This window comes from Canis lupus, chromosome 34 (genome assembly GCF_011100685.1).
Source record: "Canis lupus familiaris isolate Mischka breed German Shepherd chromosome 34, alternate assembly UU_Cfam_GSD_1.0, whole genome shotgun sequence".
Taxonomy (NCBI): domain Eukaryota; kingdom Metazoa; phylum Chordata; class Mammalia; order Carnivora; family Canidae; genus Canis; species Canis lupus.
In genome coordinates this window covers 19145365-19158831 of record NC_049255.1, presented here as the reverse complement: position 1 = coordinate 19158831, position 13467 = coordinate 19145365, and the positions used below count along the sequence as shown (strand labels likewise).

Here is a 13467-nt window from a genome sequence, read left to right as displayed (position 1 = left end):
TCTGCTCCATATTATGTCTTCCAAGGTGGTAAAATCCAAAATAGCTTCTTGTCTTCCATGTCCAGCAGCACAGCAAGAAAACATAAGTGACTGCATGCTGGCTGGAATGACTTAAGTAGGATCACACAGCAGAGCCTTCAGTTTTCCCCATCAGCTGGGTTTCTCACTTCTCTCTCACTTCTCCTCCAGAAAGGTGGCTGAGCTCTTGACATGGCAATTCAGTGTTCCCAAGAACACAAAAGTGGAGGCTCCCAGGACATCTTCAGGCTTAGGCCTGACTCTGGCACAGTGTCACTTCCACTGCATTCCTTTGGTTAAAGCAAGTCAGAGGCATAGTCCAGACTCAAGGGCAAAGGACCAACATGGGCATGAGTATCAGGAGACATGGTTTGGGAGGGACCCCCAGGGTGATAAAGTACTATAATATTGACAATTCATTAATAAATTCAAACTTGTAACATACTGTCAAATTAAGCCAAGTAAAGTGACTATTATAAGTTTATAGATTATAGTTTGTAGTTACAGATTTACAGGTCATTATTTTCATATTAAAATGTGTACGTTATTTAATATTTTTTAAAGATTTTTTTATTTATTCATTCGTGAGAGACATAGAGAGGCAGAGTCATAGGCAGAGGGAGAAGCAAGGTCCCTGCAAGGAGCCCAATGTGGGACTTGATCCCAGGACCCCAGGATTATGCCCTTGAGCCAAAGGGAGATGCTCAACCACTGAGCCACCCAGGTGTCCTTACATTATTTAATATTAAAATGATAATTTTAATATTAAAATTCTTTTCCCACTGGAAAGTGCAAACAGGTATGGTAAGATCTTTTGCTCCATGAAAATGGTCTCAGTCACAAAAGATTGAGAACTGCTTTTCTACTAGTCAAGAAATGAGCCCTTAGAAATCTTGTAGTAGGTAGACACAAAGTGTGCAGGATAACTCTGTTTCCACCTTGAAGGAGCTCAGAGTCTCACGGGGAAGAGGTGGCATGCGTATTGCAGTGTGGCAAGTGCCATGATGGAGAAAAGCCCAAGGAGCTATTAGAAGAAGAGTGGAGAAGACATGCCCATCCCAGGCCAGGCAGTTAAAGGGAGCTTCTTGGAGTACATGACACTGGAACTGAACTCCAAAGGCAGCATAGGAGTCATAGAGCTTCAGAAGGATCAACAGGAGCACAAGCCTAGAGATAGGACAGTTATCAAGATGGGACTCATCACAAGTTTGGGAAGAGAGAGGGGTTATCTTTCTAGCTCTTAGTCATTTTTCCTTTAGAAAAAAGTACTCATTATGGGTACTTTTATAAATCATCGGGTGCATATAAATAAGCTCCCCCAGTCTGATGCCATATTCATGAATTAGTGTTTTTATGAGAGCAAGAGGAGATGAAGAGGTGTTTGTTCTGGGTAATTGGCTATGGCTGATTCATTCAGATGAATAGAGACCTGGGGCTCAAGTCAACACCCATTGAATATGCCATCTTCCTTCTGACTTGTGATTTCCATGCTGTCATTTGTACAGAACAAATGGAGTTTGATCTGGGATATGAAATTGCAGAGCGAGAAAACACGTTAGCAACCATTATTCCCACCCCCTCATTTGACAGACAAGGTCACTGAGGCCTGGGGAGCTGAAGCAAGTGCTCAGAGTAGAGTAGCAGAGCTGTCGGGACATAGAACCCTCTTCTCCCATCCAAGCCTGACAATACCCAATCTGAGTGTTATTTAGAAAACTCTATTACCATTTTTTTTCTGCCAGGAAAGATATTCAGGATGGTAATAAGAAGACTGTGCATACTCTAAAGAGCCACCGAGAGGGGCGTGTAGGGCGGGATGCTGAAAGGGATATGCTAAGCAATGTCGGCAGAAGCAAGCTTCTTGTGTGGTGGCGGCCAGCTCTGTCAAAGGCAGAAAACCAGAGGGGCTGTCATGAGGGAGTGTGGTCAGCAGTGACCATGTGATGGTCAGACTGTCTTTCAGGCCCCTAACTTCTCCCGATGGAGAGTCTATACCACCACACTTCCCATCCTGTGTGTTAATTATCTGTTGCGGGATCCCTGGGTGGCGCAGCGGTTTAGCGCCTGCCTTTGGCCCAGGGCGCGATCCTGGAGACCCGGGATCGAATCCCACATTGGGCTCCCTGCATGGAGCCTGCTTCTCCCTCTGCCTATGTCTCTGCCTCTCTCTCTCTCTCTCTCTGTGTGTGTGTGACTATCATAAAAAAAAAAAAAATTATCTGTTGGGACGTCTGTCTCCTGCATGGGACTGCCAGCCACCACAAGAAAGAAGAGAGAGGACCTGTGTGTTCTATGGGAACAGCTAGGGGAACAGCTTAGTTTGCTCCAAGAGTTGAAAAAAAAAAAAAACTATAGAAGAGAAATCATTTTGAATCTGGAACCAGATATGAGTTTGGTATAGAAAGGAAAGAGTAAGAGACATTCTAGGTAGATTAAAGGCAAGTGTGTTTGTCAGTCCACTAACTAATGTTCTGGAGGTGCTGCCTTGTGCCACGTACTTTGGTGCTAGGAGGAGACGGTAGGATGATTTGGCTGGAACATGGAGCATGTGGGCAGGAGATAATTGGAGTGAAGATGGGGAGGTGAGCTGTACCACAGGTAAAGGATTTTCTGGAACTGGCTAAAAAACCCGCCCAAAAGGGTCCAAGAGAAACCGCCAAATGTTTTCAGGCAAGTAAACGTTGGGGGTCCACTTTGGTTCTAAACGAGGAAAATCTATGAGCAAATATGGAATGATTCATGGGATATTGTTAAGCAAAAAAAAAAAAACACACACACACACACACACAATGTGCAAAAGACTGCCTTTTGTGTCATAAGGAAGGGGAAATTTTTTAAAAATCCAATAATCTGCTCACTGGTGCAAAAGAAAAACCCCAGGAAGAGGGGCACCTGGGTGGCTCAGTGGTTGAGCAACTGCCTTCGACTCAGATTGTGATCCTGGGGTCCTGGGATCAAGTCCCACATCAGGTTCACCTTTGCCTGTGTCTCTGCCTTTCTCTGTGTGTTTCTCATGGATAAATAAGTAAAATCTTAAAAAAAAAAAAACAGAAAGGATAAACCAGAAACTATAAGGGGTGAATGGGAATAAGATGGAAAGGAGAGGCATGGGCACAGAGTAAGAGGAATGGGGTAGCAAGGCTTCGCTGAAGAAACCATATTAAAAAAAGAATCTTTGGGAATGGAGGAAGAAACTGGAGAGTCAAATACAAACAAATGAATAGGAGTGTGAAAGAACAAATCTAAGTAACTTTTGAAAATAGTACTTTGAGGACATGCTCTGTTGGCTCAAGACAAAGGAACTGTCAACAAATCTTGAACTTTTTTGTTCTTCACAGAGTTGTAGTTAGCAATTCTGAAACTATTTTCTATATAGTTTAGGATTGAGCAAATAAATATATTATAGATAATGGAAGCAAGGTTTGCTGGAGAAGGGAGCTTAAAAATATGGAATGAGAGGATGGCTACAGTTGACACTGTAATATTGGGCTATAGTTGGAGTCTGAGTATGAACGTGGGGTTTTTAACATAGATGGACAGATGGATGAATGGATGGATGGATGGATGGATGGACGAATAGCCAGCCAGCTAGCCAGCCAGCCAGAGATGAGATGTGTGTGTATGTCTACATATATTTCCTGGCCCTGGCCCTGATAAAGCCTAGAAGCAATGACACCCCAGTAGCAATGTGCATACCCAGTGCCAAAGTTTGGCTTCAAATACCATTCTTCACTAAAAGGAATCTGCACTTTGGAGAAATGACTGGTTTCAAGACTAAAATTGAGAACATATAGGGTGAGACTGAAATATTTTGTAGTACTAGAAAATACAGATATACTCAAAGGATCATGGGAAGATGTCTGAAGAACAAGAAAGCAATTTGAATGACATTCCACTGGCCAAATCTGGGACAATTCGAATCAAAACAAATAATGATAGTGATGGGTATAATAACCCTCTGAATAAAATAAGCATTCATTAATATAAATAAATGTATATATTATATGTAAACATAACATAAATTCATACTTATATAGATATTTATACATGTATCATGTTTATTTATATGCTATAAATATAAATAAATATAAGTAAACCAATATAAAGAAATAAAGAAGAGAAAACTCTTCCTTACAGTAGAATCTGAACTGATAAATATAGAAGGAATGATAGAATTAGACGTTCTTTATCATAATAATAATTAATCCAAAGGTGCCTGGGTGGCTCATTTGGTTAAGCATCAGACTCTTGATTTCAGCTCAGGTCATGATCTCAGGGTTGGACTCTGCGCTAGACCTAAGATTCTCTCTCTCCCTCTGCCCCCCTCCCCTCGCTCACACATTCTCCCTCTCTCTAAATAAATAAATAAATAAAAAAGTAAAATAATCCAGGCAAGAATCATCAGTGGATGCTAAAACTCATGGATAAAAATTTGGTGAGTAATTATAACAACTTGGAGAAGGAAAAGATCAAGTTCAGAAATCTATGGCACAACACAAAGACTGCACCTGACTGCATCAGCTGAGTGATTGGTCAAGTCATATTGCTAAGTGTTGTATTTGCAATTGGGATGATAACGATAATTATTGAGTGCCCACTGCATGTTAGGCATTATGTTAGGTGACATTTGGGAGTTTTCTGTTTGTTTGGTTTTTCCATATATTAGCTCACTTCTAACACTAGCTCAGTGAGATTTTTATTAGTATCCCCATTTTTGAGGTGAGGAAACCAAACGATCAAGAAACACAAAATTTGTCTAATGTCAAAGAGGTAGAGCAGGATTCAATGTTCTTGTCTTCTGACTTGGAGTTCTATGGTGTTCTCAGGCAGTGGTCTCTCGGTCCCCTCAGAGCTAGCTCTGTGTTTCTGGAAGTGTACAGAATGGTATGGCCAGAGAGGCTTTCTTAAACAAAAGCTTTGGAGGTTCCTTCTTTCTCCGCACCATATTTACTGAACACCTTGCCTCATTTTCCTCATCTAAAAATGGGGAAGTCAATGTTAATTTACGTGGTCAGTAGGAGAACTAAATGGGTTAATCTATGTAAAGCATTTAGGATAAAGTAAGTGTCCTCTAAGTGACAGCCACAGCCGTAATAACACCAGCGGTAATGTGAATTCCCTGGTATGATGGAAAGTGTTTCTAAAGGTCACCCCTCACTTTTGGAATGAAATTGATCATCAGAGGGCAGATCATAAAGAGCTTTGTGTATCATAAAAAGAAGATAACATTTTATTCTATAGGCAATAGAAAACCACTGAGGAATTTTATTACCGGGAGAGATGTGAACTGGTTGGCAATTTAGAGCAGACCAAGGGCAGGATAGTAGAACCCAGGGCAGGGAGTCCATCAGGAGACTGTTGATAGAGACTGGGTACAAGAAGATGAGGGTCTGAGCTGATAAAGCTGGCATGATGGAAAGGAGGGGACACACAATGGAAAGTCACTCTTGAAAGTGGTGCCTGGGTTTGGCAGGAGAGGAAGGGGGACAAGCTGAGGCTGAGCCTCAGGTTTCTGGCCTGTGCACTCTCTTGTCTTAGGGCATGACCCGAATATAGAGGAGGGGCAGGCTGAGGGCATGGGAACGTGCTGATTTAGGGTGGTTTGGGACACACACAAGGGAGTCACAATGGACAGGGGATATTCAGATCTGGATTGAGGAGAGAGTACAGGGCTGGGGCAGCATGCCTGGGGTCGCTGAAGCTTGGCAGTGGACCCCTCAGGGAAGGGGTATAGAGTGAGGAGAGGGCCGGGGTGGGATTTGAGAAATGCCAGTATTTAACAGTGGCAAAAGAAGTGGAAGGAGACTGAGAGGGAACACTCAGAAAAATAAGATTGCTTCCAGTGAACTATTTCCTGCCATGGCAGAGGCTGCAAAGAGAAGCAAACAAAGCAAGGAAGGCCTGAAAAATGCCTAGTGGATATGACAATTGTGTCACTGGGGACCCTGGCAAGAGCAGGTACCAAGGAACAGAATCCAGTCAGGCAGTGGATTAAGGAGAAAATTGGATGTTTCAAGGAGAGAAACTAGAACTTGGATGCTCCTGGGGATGCAGGCATCTCACTCCCTTGCCCTGCACTTCCACCTACGGGAGGAGAGCTCTGATTGGTGGAAGATCCTCCTTCGGGAGCTGGAATCTCCTTCCAGCATCTTCCCTTAGCTCCTGGCCAGCCCTCCAGGTCCACAGCGACCAAGTCCATGTGCTCCTCCAGATAGCTGCTGCACAAACCCACCTCCTCACTGGGTCCATCTCATCGAGCCCCTCCACCATCCCTTATGGGCTCCAGGCCCCCATACTGAACTTGATGTCTGGCCCTCCAACATAGATCCTGTTTTATTAAAACTGAGCTTCTTTGGTAACATCAGTGTGTGTTTATCCCCCTATTAGGTTGGTGGCTTTCCATCATTTCTAAAAACCTCAACCCAGAATACGAAATACATTTTATGTTAAACATGTATGTATAACTGAGAGGAGATACACTCTTATTTTCAACTCCATTTCATGCCTTTCCACTCTGTCCTTTTCTGTTTCGGGTTTATAAATGCTAGCGGTGGTGGACTTCGTGGCTGATGGTATGACTGCGGCACCACCGTGCTGGGAGGGACTCAAAGGAAAAGATGCTAAGCATCTGTCGGAATCTGTCTCCTTTCCCTCCCACGAGTTCTGGCGAGTTCTGGCCGTTCTTCCCTCTAATCCTTTTGTATGATTCTGAGAGGAAAGCAAACCACTTCACTCACCAGGTGTTAGCCAGCCTTGGGGGTATTTGAATCTCCAGAGTAATGGTGGAATTTAGAAACCCATGGAGGAGAGACTGGCTTACCTTTCAAATCAAGCAGATAAGTACTGTCCCTACTTACTCATGAGGCATCTGACAGCCTGAGGATGCCCTCAGGTGGTCTACTGTCACCTCTGCTGTGAGGCATTTAAAATTTCCTGAGTTGGGGAGTATAACTACCTATTCAGACTGGCCACCCAGCGGGAGGTGTGCTGGTCTGGTCTGCATGCCCTCTTTAGACTTCCCTGAGGAGACATCCACCCCCACTCTGGGAACCACTGCCTCCCATAGGTTTTTGCCCAGTGATCAGTTGAGTTTTTTGTCTTTGTTTTTGTTTTTGTTTTGTTTTATAAGAAAGGTGAATTATGGTATTCTTATGCTCTCATTCACAACATCTTTTCTACTTCTGCCCAGGAGGAGCACGGATTTCCGGCTACTGTGACTACGGATAGAAGCATGCTGTTGGAGTAATAGCACAGGCCTTCTCTCATCTGCTGAGAGGTGCCCGTTACCGCCATAGACACGTGGGTCCTCAAAGTCTCCCAAAGGGCCTGTCCATCACGTACCTGCAATGAGCCAGGCCCTGGGCTGGGCCTCAGCTTCATCCTGGTGAACAAAACTCCATCTCTGGCCTCCAGCACTCACACCCAGCTTAAAGATGAGTGATGAACGGTGGGTCTCCCTTACTCCAGAAGAATTTGACCAACTCCAGAAATATTCAGAATGTGAGTAAATGGATTGACCCACCTAGGGCAGGATTTCCTCTGGGCAGGGGAGAACATTTCTGGAGAGCAGAGTGGTGTGATCGTTGCAAAGCCACAGAGAGTAAGGTTGGGCCTGACAGCTTAAATTTCCTCATAAACACGGAATCGGTGTCTTTAAACATAAAAACAATTATCTTTACACTCTATAAATGATACACGCTCACCATGGAAATTTGGAATATACAGGGGAAAAAAATAAAGAGTAGGTTAAAAATCACAGCCAAACTCATGAACATTTTGGAACACTCCCCTCCTGTGCATATTGCTTTGCATGGTTGAGTTCCTGAGTATACAGTAACTTTTTTTTTTTAGCCTGCATTTTCTACTTAACATAAAAACTACTTTCTTAAATCATGAAAATCTGTTTATAGCATAATTTTTGAAAGACCAAAGGCTGCATGATTGTAAAGTTACTCAGTCATTGGCTTCAATATACTCTTGTGTTTGGACTCAGTGCCCTTTCTTCAGTAAGATACAGAGTTTTGATGTGTGTCTGTTTCTTGACTCTGTTCTGAATAAGCCTGGCCTTTCAGCTGGGGCTCTCGGTTTCCCTTTAGTTATACCCAGGGACAATTGCAGTGCATCAAGACACATTGGTGGCAAAGCCAGTGCTCACATGTGGGCACACAGGTGTGCCCTCCACAGGCTACTCCTAATCCTGTCATGACAGGAATTTGCCGAGGCTGGAACAGCAACTGAACACTGCATTCAGCACACACCGGGTGACTATGGTGATTGTGCAGTGGTACCAGCGTTTCATAGAGTCCTTTGCTTTGCAGACCTCTCAGGTACATTATCTGCCCTGCCCCTTTGTTCTAATCACCTCTCCCTTCCTGTGAATTATACTGGCGGCTTTGTAAATCAGTAGGCCAATGGCAATTTGACCTGCCCTACAAAGCTTGCCCAGGTAGCCCTTGTATGCCCTTTTGGCAACCTGCCCTGCTCCCAGAGAGCAGGCAGCCCTTGTCCATAGTACTGGTCTGGGAGTCTAAAGATTGGGCTTCAGTGCCCGCTATGGCTCTTGCTCTCTGCAAATATGACAGCTCTTAACCCCCAGAGCCTGTGTCCTCTTCTGCAAAATGAGGGAGTTGGATTAGATGATCTCTTCTTGTGATTCCTCCCAGGCCTAACACTCATGACTCCATATGTTCCCCACAGTCAACAGGAGGCCCCCACACACATTCACACACAGACACACCATGGGACTTCTGGTCAGTCTCCGTCTTGGCTCCCTGGAGCCCATGGCCTCTTGTCTGATCTTGATGGGTTTAGAGAAATTCTATGATCTATTGACAAGGAGCAAGGCATCACCTTCCAGGGTAAATTGCATTTAATTCAGCATGCTCTCTAGGTCAGCAAAGTACTAGCCCTGTCAGGGATGAAAAAGAAGCAAAAGAAAAGGCTTGCTCTTGAGGAATCAGAATCTTGTTAAGGAATCAGAAATGTGCTCATAACACAAGCAAAGAGCAGGTTTAAGGCAGCCGGCAGATACCTCTGGCAGAGCTGTCTAACTTGAGTGCGTAAATGAGAAAGGAATTTAAAGCTAGAGGAAATTGGTATGGAGGGAGTATATTCATTTGCTAGGCTACTGTGACAAAGTACCCACAATCCGGGTGGCTTAGAACAACAGAGAGTATCTAACAGTTCTGGAGGCTAGAAGTGCAAAATCGGTATCAGCAGGGTACTTCCTCCTGAGGACTGACTATAAGGGAAGAATGTGTTCTAGGCTTCTCTCTTTGGCTTGTAGGTGGCTGTCTTCTCCCTGTCTCTCCATGACATTCCCCCTGTGTGTGTCTCTCCATATCCAGACTTCTCTTTGTGTATGAACACAGTCATACTAGATTAGACCCACCCTATTCCAGTATGACTCTATTTTAACTAACTACTTCTGTAATGACACTATTTCCAAATAAGGTCATATTCTGAGACTCTGGGGGGTTAAGACTTCAAATTAGGTGGGGAGAGGATACAATTTACCCCACAACGTAGCATTTAATTGGGTGAACTCTGTGGAGGAAGAAATTTAAAATGTGAGTAGCAGATAGTCAAAGAGGGGTAGAAACAGTGGAAACAAAGGGAGAGAGGCCCAGAGAGGGATGCATATGGGTAGTGAGGAAAACGTCAGGGCTCTAGGAAGACAAGGAGAGCAGGGTGGGGGGACATAGGAGGGATGAGGATAGTAGGAGGCCTTGGGTCAAAGGTGGCCAAGTATAAAGCCATGAATCTGGTGGCTATGTTTAGGGTGGCCTGAATATAGAAACTGCCAGATCAGGGAGGTAGCGCAGGGTCCATTGGATGAAATCTAGTCTGGGCTAAGTATCAGGGTGAGGATGGACTGTGGCAAAGAACAAATGCTGATCTGTGGAAAACTGGTGGAAGTATCACCAAAATTTACAGAATGAAAGGAAGCCAGCAAAGATATCCCTGAAGACTGTAAATCTATGGCAAATGCCGACATTAATATTCAAGGCTGGTGGGGACAGCTTGGAAATGTTGATTTGGTGATAGTGATGATACATCTACTTCTCCGTTCATATGCGCCAAGTTGGAGGCAACCAGAAATGAGTGAGACACAATCCCTGCCCTCAAAGAGCTGCCAATCTAGTAGGAAAAGATAGATAGGGCTCAAACAATGATGTTCATTATGACAGGTGCTAAGGAGTTGGGGAAGAAACCTAGCCTAGACTGGTGGGAGGCTTCCTGGTGCAGGTGTGGTTTCCAGATGCCAGAAACACTAGTAGGAGGGAGGCAAGAGCATTACAGGCAGAAGAAGTGGCTTGGGAAAGCAGGGAGGAGAGAAAGTCATGGTTGCTTCGAAAAATGTCAAGGAGGTCACAGACTTGGGGCCTAGAGTGTTTGGTGGTGGTGGGCAAGAACTGGAATGATAAAAAGACCCTATCATGGAGGACATTGCTTTCCAAGTGAGGCCTGGAAGGGATATGGTGGGAGGAGAGTGGGAAGGAGAGCTCTTCATTCCACACATGAGAATCGTTGTGTGGAGGCAGCAAGGAGAGGACAACAACAACAGGAATGAAAGCAGTTCAGATAGAAAGAACATGAGGAGAGAGATGAGAAGATGGATGGAAAAACAGGGCCACGGTCTGCATACAACTAGAGGTCAGAGAAGGGAAAGAAGTCAGAAGAAGGCAGAAGAAAGATGGCCAGGCAAAAAGAGTAGTGGGTGGAGGGAGCTGAGGGACAGAGGGGTAGGCATGTAGCAAAGCAGTAGGTGAGACAGGGGTTGAAAAGAAACCAGAGTATTTAGTAGGAAGGGGTTCCTTTGTGGCTTGGTTCTTTTTTTAACCATCAGCTTTGTCCTTCTGTGACCCCTCCTCATCTTATTCATGTCCCAGGACGGGATAAGGTGCTCTGGTATTGTTGTAACAGGAGAGGGGAAAAAAAGCTACAGTTCTTGGAAAATGATTAATTCTCAGAGGAAACCCTGAAAAAGGCACTTCTACCAATTTTAGACACATGCTGGTATTCAGTCAGATTGCATTGCCATAGCAACTTCTCTTTCATAACTGCATAAACAGGAACTTTGCAGTAGTGGAATAGCCGAAGTGTATGGCCTGAGAATTGAGAACTTTTCCCTGGTGGGGTTACCAAGAATTTCAGGAGAAGAGGCTCTTGGTGTACTTGGTGTATATAATAAAAGCCCTATATCTTCTCTAGTGGCCTTCTGCTGGGGGGAAACCGTGTTAAAACTACCCTTGGGGATGTATATATTTATTTTATATGTACACACGCACACAGTTGATACATATATATATGGTAAGTTTCATGTGAGTCAGTAGTTTAAAGTGCTTGCAAAAAACATGAGGTGATATTAAGAATATTTTTGTTATAAAAATAACACAAGTATAAAAATGAAAAGTGGGGGATCCCTGGGTGGCGCAGTGGTTTGGCGCCTGCCTTTGGCCCAGGGCGCGATCCTGGAGACCCGGGATCGAATCCCACGTCGGGCTCCCGGTGCATGGAGCCTGCTTCTCCCTCTGCCTGTGTCTCTGCCTCTCTCTCTCTCTGTGACTATCATAAATAAATAAAAATTAAAAAAAAAATGAAAAGTGGATGAAATTTAAAGCTACCTATAATTCTGTCTTCCAGTGATAACCATGACGTGTGTGTGTGTGTGTGTGTGTGTATAAAACAGACATGCAAGGCTATTTTGTATGCTGTTCTTCACCCTAACAGTTATCTGTTCAATTTAGTTATCAACTGCTGCATCAAAACAACTTCAAACTTGTGAGTTAAAACAGCTATTTTGTTTTTTCCCATGATTCTGTGGCTCCGGAATCTGGTAGGGGGCACAGCTGGGATGGCTGGTCCCTGCTCCACGGTGTTTGGGGCTTCGGGTGGGATGCCTGACATGACACAGCAGGACTTATTCACTCCCATGCTGTTACCTCAGTGTTCCTCCATGGGATTGCTTTGTCCAAGCACTTTGTCATCTCCTGGGGCCTCTCCATGTGGTCTCTCTCTCTCCGGCCGGCTGGCTGGCCTGGACTTCTTACATGCGGGCCTCAGACTCTAAGAGCATAAAAGCAGGCCTTTTTAACACCTGGACTCAGAGGTCCCTAAACAGAACTGTCTCCACATTCCACTGGTCAGAGCAGTGCCAGGCCTGACCCAGACGCAATGGGCCTGGGGAATGGACCTCACACCTCATGGGATGGAGGCTAGCTAGCACACAGTATATCATGAGGTGTTCCTGTGTTGTTCATTACTTTCCAGAAGCCTGATTTTTAGGAGATACAGAGATTTCTTTTGATATTTTATTTAACCAAACCACTGATTTGTGGCTATGATAGATCATAGGATGTATTAATAGATTTACAGTGTCTAGTAAGGCACACTGATACCCACATTCTGACCTACCCTGATCAGACCTCTTTGAGAGCTGAATTTATTCCTGGGCACCACAGTTCACTATGGATATGGACAAACCAGGAACTTGTTTGAGAAGTGCTGCCAGCATAGCAAGGGGCCTCACAGCAGGCTTTTGAAGAAGTGCCTGAAAGTCCTATGCCTGTTTGCTGGAGAAGGGAAGACCCAGAGAAAGGATCCAAATAAATAAATAATTAAATTAAATTAAATTAAATTAAAAGTGGGGAGAAGGTGTTTATTTAATTTTGGTTGGCTTCCAGAAGTAGCCCTAGGACTAATGGGAGGAAATCATCAAAGAAAGTCTTACAGCAAGGAATTTGTTGGTGCCTAATGGTCAGACCTGCCCAAGATAGAGGATTGACTTAAAAGCAATTGAGTTTTCTTTCCCTGGATGTCCAGTTGATTAAATGACCATCATTAGCCCTTCTAATACTTAGTTTCTGTGTCCAAACAGGTTTCTTTTCAACCTCAGAGGGCATGATCTTGTGGAGAGGCCTCCTACTGACCCTCCCTTAACAGCTTCAAATAGACATATAATAGGCTTATTGCCCTTCTAATCCTGATACTTGGGGAGAGGCAATTATTTTTCCATGATTTGTCAAGGACAAAAACTATCAGCTTTTTCAGAAAGGGAAAAAAGGAAAAAAGTGATAAATCATCAATTTTAACTTTTAATTCTCCAAGAAATTAAACCAAACATTTTCGGCATCAGCCCACAGTTGCTAGATTTTGTAGACCTTTTACACCTGGAAGAAATTGTAAGCCATCATCAAATCCAACTCCTACCCATTTTATAAATGAGAGTACTGAGTCCAGAAGAGCTCAGTGACTTCCCCAAGGTCAATGGCAGAATGAGAATTAGAACCAAAATTCTCAGTCCCAGGTCAAATTCAATTTGCTTCAATCCAGTTCCAACAGATTAAACAAAAAGTACCCATTGGAGCTCAACCTTCAGTGATACAGTTGAAAAAAAATATATGTATATATGCATATAGATATGTATGTATGTCAATTAAACTATAA

At 43.9% G+C, this 13467-nt stretch overlaps 1 protein-coding gene and 1 long non-coding RNA gene across 7 annotated transcripts in view; one reads left to right on the top strand and one right to left on the bottom strand.

Annotated features, from left to right (window-relative positions):
• Positions 1-13467, top strand: part of DGKG (diacylglycerol kinase gamma) — a 205348-nt gene that overhangs the window by 28380 nt on the left and 163501 nt on the right. For 4 of the 6 annotated variants that reach the window (XR_005383847.1, XR_005383846.1, XM_038583636.1 and 1 more), the window contains exon 2: positions 7208-7518. Coding sequence is in view for 3 of the 6 variants with exons in the window: in XM_038583636.1 (XP_038439564.1) it covers positions 7452-7518 (67 nt within the window). In the remaining 3 variants the exon portion in view is untranslated. Of the gene's footprint in view, positions 1-7207; positions 7519-13467 lie in introns of those variants that run through there. The other 2 variants (XM_038583635.1, XM_038583637.1) reach the window with 2 other exon arrangements.
• LOC111093949 overlaps positions 1-13467 on the bottom strand; it is a 40856-nt gene that overhangs the window by 26881 nt on the left and 508 nt on the right. Inside the window, exon 2 of the long non-coding RNA XR_005383848.1 lies at positions 11964-12087. This is a non-coding gene — a long non-coding RNA (uncharacterized LOC111093949). The remainder of the gene's footprint in view (positions 1-11963; positions 12088-13467) is intronic.